This window comes from Dama dama, chromosome 14 (assembly GCF_033118175.1).
Source record: "Dama dama isolate Ldn47 chromosome 14, ASM3311817v1, whole genome shotgun sequence".
Lineage (NCBI taxonomy): Eukaryota > Metazoa > Chordata > Mammalia > Artiodactyla > Cervidae > Dama > Dama dama.
This window is the reverse complement of record NC_083694.1, coordinates 1,033,627-1,050,907: the sequence shown is the minus strand read 5'-3', so window position 1 is coordinate 1,050,907 and position 17,281 is coordinate 1,033,627. Positions and strand designations below refer to the sequence as shown.

General features: G+C 46.1%; 1 protein-coding gene across 7 annotated transcripts in view; it reads right to left on the bottom strand.

The window, feature by feature from the left end:
- Positions 1–8,024: 8,024 nt before the first annotated feature.
- Positions 8,025–17,281, bottom strand: part of ATP2B4 (ATPase plasma membrane Ca2+ transporting 4) — a 101,068-nt gene continuing 91,811 nt past the window's right edge. For 5 of the 7 annotated variants that reach the window (XM_061159843.1, XM_061159840.1, XM_061159837.1 and 2 more), the window contains one exon: positions 8,025–12,490. In XM_061159843.1, the coding sequence (XP_061015826.1) occupies positions 12,176–12,490 (315 nt within the window). In that variant the 3' untranslated portion in view covers positions 8,025–12,175. The remainder of the gene's footprint in view (positions 12,491–17,281) is intronic. The other 2 variants (XM_061159841.1, XM_061159842.1) reach the window with 1 other exon arrangement.

Below are 17,281 nucleotides of genomic sequence, written 5' to 3'. Positions count from 1 at the left end.
TCAATACTGTATATTGTCACCCTGCTTATTTAACTTATATGCAGAGTACATCATGAGGAATGCTGGGCTGGATGAAGCACAAGCTGGAATCAAGATTGCCAGGAGAAATATCAATAACCTCAGATATACCACCTTTATTGCAGAAAGTGAAGAAGAACTAAAGAGGCTCTTGATGAAAGTGAAAGAGGAAAGTGAAAAAGTTGGCTTAAAACTCAACATTGAATAAAACTAAGATCGTGGCATGTGGTCCCATCTATTCATGGCAAATAGATGGAGAAACAGTGGAAACAGTGAGAGACTTTATTTTCTTGGGCTCCAAACTCACTGTGGACAAGTGACTGCAGCCATGAAATTAAAAAGACTCTTGCTCCCTGGAAGAGAAGCTATGACCAACCTAGACAGCATATTAAAAAGCAGAATTACTCTGCCGACAAAGGTCTGTATAGTCAAAGCTATGTTTTCCCAGTAGTCATGTGTAGATGTGAGAGTTGGACTATAAAGAAAGCTGAGCACCAAAGAATTGATGCTTTTGTACTGTGGTGTTGGAGAAGACTCTTGAGAGATCCTTGGACTGCAAGGAGATCCAACCAGTCCATCCTAAAGGAAATCAGTCCTAGGTGTTCACTGGAAGGACTGATGCTGAAGCTGAAACTCCAATACTTTGGCCACCTGATGTGAAGAACTGACTCACTGGAAAAGACCCTGATACTGGAAAGATTGAAGGCAGGAGGAGAAGGGGATGACAGAGGATGAGATGGTTGGATGGCATCACTGACTCGATGGACATGAGTTTGAGCAAGCTCCAGGAGTTGGTGATGGACAATGAAGCCTGGAGTGCTGCAGTCCATGGGGTCGCAAAGAGTTGGACACGACTGAGCGACTGAACTGACTGAACTGAATGACTTGAAGGGTTGAATGTGACATATGATTCTAAAGATTCTAAGATTGGTTTTCAGTGGACAGAACTTAAGCATCCAAGCAACCAAAGCCTTTTGAGGTGGAGGGGCAACATGCTTAAACATCCTCTTTGGAAAAACAGAAGCACTGGGTTAAGAGTATCAGATCTTAAATTACTACCTGGGTGATCTTGAGCAAGTCCTCTAATCTCTTTGGGTGTATCCTTGGATGTAAAATGACAATCATAATGATATTTAGGTAATGCTTTTGTGAGAATTAATTGGTTGAACAATGAAAAATGCCTGACTTAGGACTTGGCATATGCAACAGTTCATTAAACGCGGTTGCTAAGATGATGCTTACAGTATCATCTCCTGATGCATGAGGCTCATTTCTTTACACTTAATGGACTGCCCCTTCAGGCCTTTCTCTCTTCCTCTCTGGATGCTTAGCCTGCCTACCTTTTGTGCGTTTCTTTCTTCTTTAAGCACGTGTCTCTGGGCTGTCTCCCACCACAGAGTACCGGTTTGCACAAAAACCAGATGTGGTCCCAGCCCTCCTGCTGTGGTCAGCTCCAGGCAGCCACCCCCTTGCCTTCCAAGCCGACCCAGCTCGCTGTCCTTCCATACTCTGGGCCTTTGCACTAGTTCCTTCATTTTAACAGAGTATCGTTTTCTTTTGTAGAATTTCAGTAAAATCACATGTACGAGTTTATTTCTGGGTGTGCGGCTTGAGGTATTTGGTTATTTTCTTTTTTTGGACCCATTGTTTGAAGTCTCATTTTTATAAAACAAAATTGTTATTTTAAAAAATTTGTCATAAGCATCACCACTCCTGTAAAGCCCTTTGCATCTGGAACTGGATTCTTGCTCTTCTGTATTTTCATGGCCCTGTTTGTAATAGCACCTCCCAATTGTTGGGATGAGTTGTTTAAATGTTTGTTACCCCACACAGACTTTGAACCTTCTCAGGCAGACTGTGTTTTAATTTATTACATCTCTGGCATTTGGCACAGTGCAACTCTTTAAAGAGTTAACTGGGTCCTCTGAGAGGTTCTCTTGGTGCTTATTGATGTTGTGAATTTATGACCTAAGTGTGTAACAGGATGAGATATTGAGAAAGAAATGAACATCCTAGCCTTTTCTTCCTGCTGTGCACGAATGGGCCGAAGGACAAAGTCATCTCAGCACTGCCCTTGCTGCTCCTCCCAGGAAGGGCAACCCAGTGTGTTGGGTCTCCTCTGCCCTAGGAAGGGGTTATCAGTGGCTCCTGTATTTCTGTGCTCCCCCAACATGCCAAAATTGCCCTGTGTGAAAGGCAGCTGCAGCCAGGCTTTGTTTTTGAAGGTCTAGGAGCTGAGACAATGGAGCAGGATGACAGCTGGTTGACAGCCCCATCCCTCCTTGCGCATTTGCTCATGGAGAGGCCTTCTCCGGCCCAGGCATGTCTGAAGCAGAACAAAGGCAGCAAATACCCTTCTTTTAAGTTAACACTGTGAGAGAGTAGGGTTCAGACAGGACAGAGAAATTTGGAAAGTACGTAAATACTTCTTTCACTTCTCTGCTCCATGCTCTCATTCAACTTCAGGTCCTTGGGAAGAGTTGAGGGGAAGGAATCTGGAAGCAAGAAGTGTGACCGGCTAGGGAGACAGCTTCTGTCTGCTAGCTGAGGCCCAGAGAGGACGCCGGGCGCCGCTGCCGAGCAGGCCTTTCCTGGGCCTCGGTCTGAGGGCAGGCTGCCCCGGTGCCCGGTCGTCTGCGTTCTCCGTCCGGCAGCATCCCCTCGAGCGCCGGCAGCTGCGGAGCGGGGGGCAGACGCCGGGAGGCGCCGCCGGCCTCCCCTCCCTCGGCCCCGGGGCGGCGGGGGAGCGGCTTCCGGCCCCGGGCAACACGGGCGGGAGGAGGACGGGGCGTCGCGGCAGGAACCGGGAAGAGCGCCGAGCGCGCCAGGGGAGGCGCCGGAGCAGCCTGCGATCACACGGAGCAAGCAAGGCAGACGTCGGGTCGGTTCTCTGTCCCCTTCTCCTGGGAGTGAATAAAGAATCATTTCAACTGTCTCATGAACTAGGGCCTCCTGAACAAGCTGGGGTGGCAAACAGTTTAATTTTGTTTTGAACAAGCATTTTCTTTTTGTGTGTCTTAGGACAATAGCAAGACAGGGAGGGTTGACTTGACCTGTATCCCTTAGTGTTGGGCTAGGCCCATGTGAGGCGTGTGTGTTGCACTATTGTTCCTTCCATTTTCCCTGGCCTGCAGCCACGTAACAGCCAAAGTTATCTCCTTAAACTGTAAGACAGATCACTGGACTCCTCAGCTAAAACCCTCTCATGAATTCCTGTCTCAAGAAAGCCAAACTTAGACTGGCTTACGGGTTCCCGTCCCTCCATCTCTGAACTTCATTCCTTCACTTTCCCACTTAGTCACTCAGTGCCAATTCCTGGCTTCTTTGCATGTCCTCAAGGCAAGAGTGCCTGCCTCAGGTCCTTCACACTTGCTTTGCCTGAAATCTCTTTCTTCTACATATTTACTAGCTCAGTCTTTTACTCCATAAGTTCTCTTTACAGTCTTCTTCTTCAGAGATGCCTTCCTGGATCACTCACTCTGCAAAAGACCAATCCGCATGGCTTGTGCTCCCTGTTTTTCTCACACCACTTTACTGTTTTCCTTGGTCCTTGTAACCATTCGACATGCTCTGTATTTGTTTGTTTTGTCTCTCTCCACAAGACTAAATTTAAAAGTGTCAGAGTCTTTGCTTTGTTTGATATTGTATCCCAAACGCATACATTGGTGCCTGGCATAATAAATACTTGGTGAATGAAGGAGTGGGCCAATATCCAAGGGGAGGAGATGAGACCATTAAAAAAGGACTAGCAGACGCCTCTCACAGATCTTGGCCAGTGCTAGCTATTTTGGTACTAGAGTCAACTTGATTTAGAAAAGAAATTGATTTCTTGTACTTTAAGGGCTGGGGAACAATTTGTCTTTGTTGCAGGTATAAATGGCTGAGCCTCAGGTGAAGCCTGCAGGTACCAGTATGCAGTAGTGCTCCATGCACACACAGTGCTGCATTCTAGAGGCGATAAAGCAATGGAGAAATGCCACCTAGATATTCTCTTACAGTTATTAATAGCACTTTTAGATACCAGAGCAAGCATGTGTGTCAGAGTTGGAGAGACTCTTAGGTCACAGCAAATTAGCAGGGTTGGTGATTTTTTTTTAAGAAAAAATTATTTATTTAGCTGTGCCAGGTCTTCATTGTGACATGGGAATTCTTAGTTGCAGAATGCGGGATCTAGTTCCCTGATCAGGGATCAAAACTGGCTGCCTGCATTGGGAAGTTCAGAGCCTTGGCCACTGGACTACCAGGGACGTCCCAGTGTTGGGATTATAACACAGGCCTTCAAATTCCTGGCTAGCTCTTTCTACCAAAGCTCAGATGAGCCCTCTTGCTTCTCTAATTTCATGCCACTCCATTGGATTAGGTCTCTGGATTCCCAAACTACTGCTCTTTCCCAACAAATGCCAACACAGAACAGCCAGATAACAATCTCAGCAGAAGGATCTATAATCAGAAACTTTTACTTTATATTATTTATGTTACATTAATAACTATAGTAGGAGACAATAAAGACAGGATCCCAGTTAGGCTGGCTTGTGCATTTATTCACACAACTTGTGACAGTGTCACCCACATTTGGATCATTTCAGCACTGATTTTGTTCACTAGAACCTCAGCATTTCAGAGCTGGGGGCCCTTAGGGATGGCTAGTTCATAAGGCTTTTAAGTCATTTTTTTAAAGCTACAGCTGACCCAGAAGTCAAATACTTGTATATATTAAAAAAGTGCTCCTTTTGTTGAATACCCGTGGGCTCTGAATCATCACTAAGGAATCCCTTTCAGGTCTTTAAAATGTAGCTTGAAAATCATTGATGTAGTTCCACTTTTTCCTTGTAGAAATGGAAAATCAAGCCAGTCAAGAAGCAGAGTTTATATCAGGATTTTACTCCATCTAATTACTCTGTTTAAGCTTCTCCACCATAGGGTGAGCAGAAAAACATTCAAACTCCTTTTCTCTCCTACCTGATCAGCAGCAGTTTCAGTTCAAGGGTTTAATGGGAAAGACGGGAAATGCTTAACTCAAATGAAGAGTCTGGGTAACCGCGTCTGAAGGCAATCAGTAGTTTCCAGCCCTTCTCTCCCCAGCTTCACATCCTCTTTTCAGTTTTCATATATATTTGCTTTATTTTAAAATTTTATTATTATTATTTTTTGGCCATGTTGTGCAGCTTGTGAGATCTTAGTTCCCTGACCAGGGATTGAACCTGCGTCGTTGACAGTGAAAGCAGAGTCCTAACCGCTGGACTTCCAGTGAAAGTTGCTCAGTCGTGTCTGACTCTTTGTGACTCCCATGGACTGTAGCCTACCAGGCTCCTGTTCATGGGATTCTCCAGGTAAAAATATTGGAGTGGGTTGCCATTTCCTTCTCCAGGGGGACTTCTAAAGAGTCCCCTATATTTGCTTTAAATAAGGCCAAGATATGAAGATCTGGAGTTAAAACAAGAAACCTAACCTAATCAGTCGTGCTGTTTAGAGGATGGTTTCCATGGCCATTAGTCCAGGGGACATCAGAGAAACCATGTGGTGCCCAGGCCTGAACCCAGGGGCTGCAGCCAGCTCTGAGTGTGACGGCACTGGCCACTCAGCTCAAGTACTTCATCTTCTGAGAACTGGGAGGCATGCTTTGAAATAGACTTCAGAGAAGGTATACGATTGGTTCCATCTGGATACAGGCAGGCCCAGAACCCAGAGCAAAGGCACCCCACTCCAGTACTCTTGCCTGGAGAATCCCATGGACAGAGGAGCCTGGTAGGCTGCAGTCCATGGTGTTGCTAAGTTGGACACTGAGCGACTTCACTTTCACTTTTCGCTTTCATGCATTGGAGAAGGAAATGGCAACCTACTCCAGTGTTCTTGCCTGGAGACTCCCAGAGACGGAGGAGCCTGGTGGGCTGCCGTCTATGGGGTCACACAGAGTCAGACATGACTGAAGTGACTTAGCAGCAGCAGAACCCAGAAGTCACTGCCTAAAAGGCTAAAAGGCAAGGCTAAAAGTATGCTGGTCTATGAATCAAGTTGACTATTAGTCCTTATAGCTCAGGTTCATCTGGGGGACAACTGGATGTTAATGATGTTACACAGATAGTAACAGGTGCATGTTTTATTTATAACAGGTTTCAAAATCTGCTGGTAAAGGACATACCATTTTTATCCTGCTTGCAGTGGCATGGAGGCCATGCCCTAATAGACCCAGGTCAAGGGTTGGTAACCAGCTTACTGGTACCTAGTGAATCATCCTTGGATTTCCCCAGAATAAGTTAGGCAGTTGTCTGGCTGTGTGTATACACTTGGGTGGGCCGGGGTGGTGGGGTGGGGCTGGGGGCTGGGGGCGGGGTCAGTCAGTCCTGGTGGAGAGTTTCAAACAAACCCAGTGGCCACAGGGAGAGGATACAGTAGTTGAGAAAGGGGAGACTCACAAACCATTATTAAAGATGGAGGGCAAAGAAACTGCCTTTTTTTTTTTTCCAGGAAATGGGGGTAGGAAAAGATGGAAGAAAAGAACATTTTTTCCCATGTGGTAACTCAAGCCTAGGGAGCTGGCTGGCTATATACCCATTAAACCAATGTCTTAGGAAACACTGGTCTCTGCCAGAAAGCTGCTCTGAAGCGCTGCTTCATGCCTCAGCACACCCTGGGGTTGGGACGTGCAGCTCCTTGATATCCTGTTTGAGGTGGCAGAGGCACAGATCTGGGCCCAACAAAGACAAGGTGAGAGTGAGGGGGGAAACACCGGGCTGAACTTTAGAAAGGACTCGAGTTGTGTGCGTGTGTGTATTTTGCATCCCGTTTAAGTAAGGATATTTGGGATGGAAGCTACAAAGGAAAGAAAAAGACTTTAGTCCTGTTTTGTGAATGATTTCTGTTTTCAAGTAAGTCCCAGACCCTATTTGTTTGGTTGGTTATTAGTTATCTTCTCCCAGCATGTTTGAAAGAATCTAGGTGGGCAATGTGGCTCTGCCTGTGGAGAGCAACCTGGGACAGGCAGGAAAGTGGGTGAGACTGCTCACACAGACGATTACCAACCGTGGCTGGTTCCTCCTTCAGAATCGACCTGTTCAAACAGCCAGGAGAGCTGGGCTATTCCTCAACATCATACTTCCCCTAAAATACCTTGGGGAGTCAACAGATCCTTTCCTTCCTTGCTATTTTAAAGGAGAATAGATGCATCTGGATGAGAGTTGCTGGGAGGAGCTCTGAATTCTGAGATGTGAAAGCTCAGAACCTAAATGACCTGTTTTGACCTAAAAGCTGTTTTGACCTGAAACTAAGGTCTAATATTAGTCATGCTAGAGACCCAGTGAATACAACAGCTAAAACAAACAAACTCTCAACCCCCCAAAAAACCTTTGGGAGGGTGGGAACTGAAGAACTCCGGAAGGAAGGTAGGGAATAGCTGCTAATATGTGGTGGTTTGGTTGCTAAGTCGTGTCCGACTCTTGTGACCCCGTGGACTGCAGCCCGCCAGGCTCCTCTGGCAAGAATACTGGAGTGGGTTTCTCCAGGCAAGAATACTGGAGTGGGTTGCCATTTCCTCCTCTAGGGGATCTTTCCCACCCAGGGATCAAACCTGGGTCTCCTGTGTTGCAGGCAGATTCTTTACCAACTCAGCTCCGACGGAAGTCCAGCTGCTAACATAAGGGAAACTAATTTTCCTGATAGGCATTTCGTTAAAAATTAAAACAGAGAAAGAAAGGACTGCCAAACCTGACTCTTTTTCATCCTTCCAGATTCATCCTTTTTCAAAAGCCCCAGCTTCATAGTTCTCTGATTGCAGATTCTAACCAAGGTGGGCAGAGCAAAGCTCATTTCCTAAGGGAATGAAACTGGCAACCAGGGCTGTGAATCACTAAAGGGAAGTGTTGGCAGAGAAACACTTTAGGATCCAGTAATAGGCTGAGTCCTGGGCTTGCACAGATGGGCTTTCAAAGTGGCCGTGGCAGGGCCCTTCTCAATCTCAACAACCAGTGACTTTACCCAAAAGTGGATACATACAGAGGATAGCACAGTCACAAGTGGGCATGGATTTTTATTCTCAGTGCACAATAGTTTGGTTTCTGCTCATCAGCAACAGCTTCATTGGTTCTAAAAAAAAAAGATCTCTTTTTTCCTTCTTTTAAAACTCCCCTTCCATTCTTCCTATCTCAATGGAACAACATATTTGAATTTCAGAATTGCCATTTATAGCATTTTTTTCCTAAGAACCATATAAATACATGCAAAACATTGTACAGAGAGCTTAAATAATATTAAAATGCAAATACAGATTGGGTGTACTGTTTAGCTGAACTGTAGATTATAGCAACACACACTGGGGTACACATTGCTTTGATATCACCGTTTGTGTATGTCATGCAGATCACGATAATCAATCTTCTGTTTTTTTTTCTTTTATACAAAATACCAGTGCCTGTTATACTAGTTACTGAAAAGAAAAAAAAAAGAAACTCAAAATTCCTATCTGTGTGCTAATTTGAAACAATGTAGATAGGTTTGTTGGCACATATATATGGCATATTCACATATGGCATATATACATACAGGGAGAAAACATGAACCAAAGGCCAATTCAGTCATGGGGAGCTCACCTCCCCCCACCTCTCCTAATCAGGAGGAAAGGGGACAGCAGGTCTAACAGCAGGCTGTGAAGGTAAGGACAGCACTGAGCTAAACGGAAAGATGTCTGGTCTGTTCTGAGCAAGAGCCTGTAAAGGCTGAAGAAGAGCAGGCATTTACAAAGGGTCCCATCCCCACCCCTGCAGTGAGGGGGTACCCAGCTGTGCAGAGGGAGGAAGAGGAAGTGTGCACTTTGGGATGGCATCAGGGGCTGCTTCAGTCACTAGGCAGGGAAGACAGGAAAGAGAAGTGATGAGTTTAGAGGTTTCATGAGCTTGCCATGCCCCTGGGTTTTGGCAATGAGGTAATCACTCATATTTAACTGTGCGGACTCTCCCCTCTGAAGTTCAAGGGAAGAAGAAATGCAAACCCTGAAGAACTCACAAGTGCCTGCGGGATTTCTTGGTCTCTCTACCACACTTAGAGATGGAGAGTCATTTTAGAAGCAGAGGACACCTATGGGAAGGATCTAGTCAAGATTGTCACCTAGGGCTAGAACCAGCTTTTATTTTTCTGTGTAGAGCTATTATCTGCCACCTAATATATTGCATGAAACTTTTCTAGGGGAGGGGGAGAAGTCTCAAATCAAATCCTTGCACAAAGAAATCACTAATGGAAAACTCCAGGGGCAACAGGAGGTGAAAGAACCATAAAAAATGCAACCCCCAAATCAGAGGACCCATGCAGCCCAGTGTTTTGGGTACCACTCTATTAGCTATTCTTCAAGAAATATAAATCTACCCGAGGTCCCTGATCCTGATCACTAGTTCCTGATACCCATTTCCATGGGGATGTGCACTTATTTCCTGCCAGCTGTTCCTTCTTCCTGGATGCCTTCCTTCCCATTGGTAATCTACTGCCCATTTTTCTAGTTTTATCAAGAGAGGAATCTAGGATAATATTTCCCCCTTTTCCCCATCAGACTCTTTTCAAATCCAAAGCACCATTTTTTGGGGAAAGCTTTATTAACTTACGCCATATTTATTCACTGCCAGTTGGATCACTGAAACTGAATAGGAAAAAAAATATATAAAAAATATATGCACATAAACACTTAAACTTGCTCAATTCCATATCAGCAAAATTTATATTAAAAAGTTCTAGAATCCAACAAAATTCTTCCCCCGAAGCATAAAGATGGCTGTTTGGAGAAAGGTAGTGTGGTGCATTGGTTTTAAAACCAATTGCAAATACACTGTAGGTCACCTGTCATGTCTAACAGTTGGTTATGTGCCCCCTTCCACAGGGTCACATGACAGCACTTTATTTTAAATCCTTTAAACAAAATACATATGGCTGACTCAAAAAATATCAGTTTATGATCTAAAGAAAACTATATATTGTTTGCATAATATTTCTATGTTTTCTTTCTTACTATGGAAACCAGAATACACACAAAAAATCCCATTGACTTTAAACAAGTAGACACAAGCCCTCAAGAGTAAACTTGTCAGGCACCATGAGAGTCTTTTGGGAGCAGGAATGATAAAATAGCCTCCAAAGTTTGTTTTAAAAATTGATCTGAGGTAATAAAAGACTCGACAGAACTAAATCTTCCAATTACTTAATAAATATATATGTGAACACCGAACACCTCGGGTGACCTGTCTTTTCCCCATTAGTACTGAAGACGGAGGAAAAAGAGATCACTGAAGCATGTAACTTTGACAAAACCAGAATCAGACTTGGGGGCTGATGCACTAACGGGATGTGCAGGGGCACCGTTTCTTTACTTCTCCTTCCTAGGGCAGCTCTGGTGAGAGAGGGAGGGAGGAGGGAGCCACAGGAGAAGGCTGCAGACGACAGGTTAGGTCACCGGGCCCCCAGGTGGACATGCAGCAGTCCCCAGCCGCCTCAGGGCCCTTCTCCCCACCCCCGTCACTCGAGAAAGAGGGGAGAGGCTTCATTTATCCAGTGGAGATGGGACTTGGCAGACATGAGCTGACTCCTGCACGGAAGAGCTTATGTCAGCACAGCAGGGAGAGAAATGGAGAAACTGCACGTGCGGCTCCACCCTGTCCCATTAAGGAACACTTTAAAAATCTCCTAGCCAATTCCCTGGCTGCTGAGAGCCAGGTGGGGAAGGGGATGCTTTGGGCAGTGCTCGGGGGGGGGAAGGCACAGGGCCTCCTTGGGCCGCACTGAGAATTCTAGAAGGGGCTTGAGCAGGGTGTAGGGAGCGGGAGTCCGGGGGGAGCCTCCCTTTGCTCCTTTAAGTCAGCAGAGTGTCACTGGAGCCATATATTTTCAAAATCAGAATATATGAGAAAGGCTGGGGCCCTTTCAGTGACTAGATGAGTCAAGGGACACAGCAGAGTAGAATTAGAAAACCGAAGGCAATGTCCAAGCTGACCCCAGTCACCTGAGCTCCAGGTTTCTGGCTTCTCAGATCCTGCTGCAAGGGCACTTTGGCCTCTCCCACGCCTCCTCAATCCTCACTCCCCCAACAATCAGGCCCAACCCGAGAAAAGCCTTAGCAGATGGCTTTGAAAGCAGTAGTGGTTACCCCAAGGAGGACTCATGGTTGGCTTCGATGGTCTGTCTTGTCCTAGATCTGCCAGCTTCTGTTCCTTAATATCCAAGTCCAGTTAGGAGGCAGGGTCAACCTTAATTCATTCCTTTGCCACCACTTTAGGAACAGGAGAAAGCTCAGGCTTCAGGTAAAAACTACAAACCACATACACGTAAGCTTTGTGGTCAAGGCTCATCTTCCTGGCACTTAGAAACCACAGGCCTGACAAGATGGCAGTTTAGAAGTAGATAACCTGGCAACAACAGGGATATCGTATTACCTGCTCTCAACTGCTTCCAAAGGACCATCAGCAAAGAAATGTATCTGTCTCTAGAAATAAATCAAGAGTTCCATTGGGGCCAGAAGGGAGAAAGGTCAAAGTTGACTCAACTCACCCATATTCTTTCCATTTTCTTAATCATCACAACTTAAAAAAGAGTGAAGGTAAGGAAGACAATGGTCACAAAGGACCAAGAGATTGTGGGGAGGTTTGAATGGAAGGGCAGAAGGAGGTTAAGGGCCTTAGGTATAAGTTTTCAAAATGGAAAAATTGTTTTAAAACAATCACTCTATAGGCTGAATCTGTACCTTCCATTCTTACCTCAACACATTTCATTTGATGATGTTTGTAGCTCTGACTTTTGAACTGAGCTCATAAACAGCATAGACTCATAGGGTAAAAATCCAGAAGTAAGGAGAGTAGTGACATAGGCATGAATACTGGGGAGAACTGGAGGTGGGGTAGACGCCAAGATGATTTTCATCATTTCTCTCAAAATGACCACTGACACATCCAAGGAATAGATCCACCACTTATCACTTGCCTGGGGCTTAACTGGGTCCTGCTACAAACCCCAACTCAAGTTTCAGTTAAAATCCTTGTGGGTCTGTGCTCTTGCCTCTTCATGGTCAGGTGCGGTTCACACATACTTGGGAGCAGCTAACATGACAGTGAAAACTCCCATCATCACCTTACTGATGGGACAGATGAAAAGGGAGATAGGGAAGGCAGGAATGGGAATCAGAGGATGAAGTTCAAACTGACGTCTCCAGGCTGTGTAGAGGGCTGTCCGAGTGGGAAGCAACAATTTGTACTTGGCAGCAATCCACCGAATTGTTGTTTCTGTTGGTTTGTGGAGTGACCTCACCATCCGGCGAGGGCATCTTAGTCCCAGGCTTAGACACCTTTTCAAAAATTTCCTCTTCTTGCTCATCCAGGAGTGGTGTTCGCGGCCCCTCCTCATCTATGGTGAATTCAGGGTGGGTCATGAAGTTGTGGATGGAGTTTTGGTTCCTGGGTTTCTGAATGCTTTCGTGGAGGGAACTATGGAACGCTTTGACCACTTTGATCTACACCAGGGGAAGGAAAAGGAGGGTGAGAAAATGCAGCGGTGAGAACTGGTCAGCAGAACAGGAAACTGAGTGGTTTGATGACAGAAACAAAGCCCAAACTACAGAACACTACTGCTCCACAACCCAGACCAGACGCATGAGAAGAGACCATGAAACACTAGAACATCACGTGACTTAAATTTCAAGCACTGAGGTGGGGTGGGGAGAGTGAATGATGACAAACAACTAGAATATTTCAAAGCTGCATAAAAAAAGTAGAAAACCCAAAGCAAAGTTAGCATTCCCAAACAATCTACTCTTAAAATTAAATAGGAAACAAAAAGATTCATTAGTTCTTTTGGATGGAAGGCAAGGACATTGGAATTAGGTGTAATTTAATAGTCAAACTTAAAAGTTGATCCAGACATGTGGATTTCTGTGTTGGGGCCAAATATTTTGTGAGTGTGGAATGGAAGATTACACATTGAAGTTTAGTTATCTGTTGAAAACCCTCAATAAGCCAAACACATATCAATTTGCACACAATACACGTTGGGTGATAAGCGACCATGAATGCTGTGCGGCAAGGCAGACAATACCGTGCAGTCGTGTTAGCAGCATGCAAGAAATCAGAATTCTTATGCTCTCCAATCTAATAACTGCTCTTTCAGTCAGGAAACATGCATATGTTTATATCCCACAATCTCCACCATGTCCTCTTCCCCCAAACAAAACAGAACTCCACTCCTGCAGTCCCTCCCCTTGAAGAGATGGATAAATACAGGCATCAGAGTTGCCCCCTCTGGGGCTGGCAGAGGGCTGCTCTCTCAGTTCAGATGAGGTTGGACGCGTGCGGCCATGACTCTGAGACCCAGCAGCGGTGCCGAGTCATAAAGCTTTCTCCAGCTGTTTGTAAATTACGAAGAGGAACACGATCTTAGGTAGGGGAGGGAGAGCGTGGGGTCAGAACAGAAGCCACTCAGGCCAGGAGGCTTTTCTGATGGGATGGACCAAGAAGATGGAGGAAAGGAAACCACCTGCAGTTTGGGTAGAGGGGAACTGCCTCTCAGAGCCACAGGCTTCGCTCACCGCACAACAAAGGAAGGGGCTCAGTTCAGAAGAGAAGAAGAAACACTTGACCATCACTGATCCCTCTGCCCAGCCTTCACTTTATCCATAGGCACCAGCTCTTCTGGCGGCTGTTTTTCTGAACTGGAAACCTCTCTGAGGTACGCTTTAGAACTTGGGTTGCTAGAACTGGAGTAGGGGGCAAGGTGGGATCCCGAGAGGCTGGAGAGAGAGGGGAAAAGCAAGTGGTCGTAGGACAGTTTTAGTTCTCGGGAGGTGGCTGATCCTAGACTTATCCCAAAGTTGTTTCATCAGAAAAGAAATGGAAATAAAGCAGGAGAGACTGTTGAGGTGGGAGAGGGAAGAGAAGTGATGGGGGCTGGGGTAGGGCACCTCCTCCATCCCACTGCTCTTTCAGCAAAGAATACTTTCCTGGATCCAGCAGAGCACACAGAGAGACAGGCAAATAAACTGTACGGCTTGTCTCAAGGCTTCCTGTCACTGTACAGAACCCTCAGAAGTGAAGTCGCATCTCTGCCGGCTAAGGCTTTCTTTATCTTGCCTCACTTCACAGCACACGGGCAGACCCACAGGACAGAGGGCACCCAGAGCTCGGAAGGCAGAGGACGGTGTCACTCGGTGAGATCAGCTCAGTGCTTCAGCCAAGAAGAATCGAGGAACCTGGGTACACATTCGCCTTGCTACACACAAAGTTAGGATCTATTCTTCTATCCTTTTGGTAAGATCAGATGGAATACAGGTTACATCTGGTTTTCAGGAAGTCCCAAGTTATAATGGGTCTATATCAAATCTTAGAGCAAAGCAACTTGGATTAAGTGAGATCGAATCCAATGCCCTAGTTAGGAGATGGGCTCAAAGCCATACTCCCCCCTGAAGGGGTGCTAGCACAGCCCACAGTTTTCACTCACTCTTCCGATCTCCACATTTCTAATAGGTGCTACAGGTAACAGGTACCTCTATACCATGAGCTGATCATCTTCAGTATCTGTGATTTTCAAACTTCCTGCTTCTGTTTTTTTTTTTTCTTTTGAAGCAACTGAATACTTTGTTAAAACAATTATATGTGAAGTCCAATCTGGAAAACAGATGTTTAAAAACAGGGGTTGCAATGAGGTTCTGGAGCCCTGTTTCCTGGCTTTTCGTCTCACCTGTTGGGGGGATGAGTCACTGTTACAGGCAAATAATAAGGGAGATGAAGGTGACGTGGGGATAGGGGGATGGAAGAGATAGGGACAGTTTCTTCTTTAGGGGAGCAAGGAACAGTCATCCAGCTAGATAACAGGGCTCTGGACTCTAAAGAGAAAGCAGCCGCCTGTAAGGGAAGCTCAAGAAGAGGAGTCGGAGAGCTCGGAAGCACCGTCTGGTGGGCTGGAGGTGGACAGGAGGGTGGTGGGCAGAGGGTGTTGGTTGCGCCAGAAGGCCCCTCGATCCCGGCGCTGACCTCGGAGACTCTGTGACACGCACGGATGCACAGCACACAGCTAGCTCATCACCAGCCCGGCCCAGGCGGAGGCAGCCTCCCTTCCTGGTGCACAGTGCCTGGCGCCCGAGCAGTGTGTGGGGGACAAGACAGAGACAGAGGCGGGTGCTGGGCAAGCTTCCGGCCCTCTCCACTCGGCCAGCCAGCCTTTCCTTCCCCAGTCACCGTCGCTCAGAGTCTCTGGGAAACGTCCCTTCTGCAGCGCTTATCCTACAGGTCAAAGTGGCTGATTGAAGAGCAACTCTTTCTCACGGCTCAGAGGTCCAAACCAGGCTGGACCTTGGATTAGGCATGAGTGCTAAGGGCCACTCTCTGGAGTTCAATGAATGGGAAGATGAAGACTCCCTTTTCTTCAGCTGGTATTCTGCAGTTTTCCTTTGCAGAAATCAAGGTAAGTGAAGGAATTAGGGCCTTCCTAGAGAGGGAAATCTTGGGTTTCCCAAGTGGTGGTAGTGGTAAAGAACCTGCCTGCCAATGCAGGAGACATAAGAGACACAGGTTCGATTCCTAGCTCAGGAAGATCCCCTGGAGGAGGGCATGGTAACCCACTCCAGTATTCTTGCCTGGAGAATTCCATGGACAGAGAAGCCTGGCAGGCTATAGACCACAGGGTCACAAAGAGTCAGATGTGACTGAAGCGACTTAGCAGGCAGAGAGGGAAATCTTAGAGATCTGTCTGCCGAAGGTTAGATAAATAATTGAGTTCGTTTGGAAATCTGGAATGGGAAATGGGTTTTAAAGTGCATGCCTATACCTTCTAGGCCCTCCAGTAAGAAGGCACAGCTGGAGAAAGAGCAGGCATGGCCTGCCTCTCTGGATTCCCCACCTTTGAAGGTTTGCACCTTGTCCTCTGCCGGCAGCTCTACAGGAGCCCGATGGGCCCTGGCTTTTGCTTAGTGTCCTCCCACCTTCAAACCACCAGGACAGGTGACACTAACCCTTCCCAACAGAGAGGCAGGATTTAAAAAAGAACAGAAACGCATCAGAAGGACATGGTAAAACTAGAAGAAAACAGGAAACAAGAGGAATATGGGAGGACTAGAGCAAGAGACGGAGAAGGCACTGGCACCCCACTCCAGCACTCTTCCCTGGAGAATCCCATGGACGGAGGGGCCTGGTAGGCTGCAGCCCATGGGGTCGCTGAGAGTCAGACACGACTGAGCGACTTCACTTTCACTTTTCACTTTCATGCATTGGAGAAGGAAATGGCAACCCACTCCAGTGTTCTTGCCTGGAGAATCCCAGGGACCGTCTATGGGGTCGCACAGAGTCGGACATGACTGAAGCAACTTAGCAGCAGCAGCAGGGCAAGAGAGCCTTGCATGTTGGTAGGGTAAGACGTAGTTCTGGGCTGCCTTTGGGTCTAAAGAACATGCATCTACATAAACCTCCTCTCCCCCTGCCCCTCACACCTCACATAAGAACACTTAGGGCTGGCTAGAAAGACGATGGATCATCCTATACACTCACAATCAAGTGAACCACAGGTAAAGCAGTTGTTCTTTCTTCACCCCCATCCCAGGGTTAGAGTGGTGGTGTCCAGGAGCGGGGGAGGAAGAAACAGACTAAACACTCAGCTATTTGAAGCCCACAATATACTTAACACAGAGAGACTCCTTCCCTACCAAATACCTTGACAGCACTATCAGCAAAGAGACTTCTATTTCCTCTCTGGGTCCCACTTGGGGAAGGTAAAAAGATCAGGAATAGGAAGGCATAAGCATTAGCAATAATCCAATAATCTACCTATAATCTACCAGATCTTAGGGTGAGCCTTGATGGCATTCTGGCTGACAGGATGACTGAGAAAGGGGTCCTGAAACTTTACAGCCAAAATAAAATATGAAGTGTTGGTTATAAGTAAAACAAACAAATTAGAGGAAAGGAGGAAAAAAAAAAAGGTTGCTCTTCAGAAATTCCTAAAAGAAAAAAAATTTTTTTAACAGGTGAAAAATAAGTTATTTTGATCTTTTTATATATTTCTCCTATGAGATGTGAATGAATAGATTCTTAAACCAGAGTTTGGCTTAAGATCCCTGAAAAATAAAACAATGGGGATGCTGAGGCCTGTGCATTTGAACTGAGTACCTTTTCTTCACATTCAGCTACCACTTTTATGCCAATACTGCCAGCTGACAGTAGAGTGCTGACCAAAGGGACACTATTGGTGTTGGCCAAACTCAACACTGATTCAACTATGACAGATCTACCACTTAAAAAAAATGGGAATGATAGCTTCT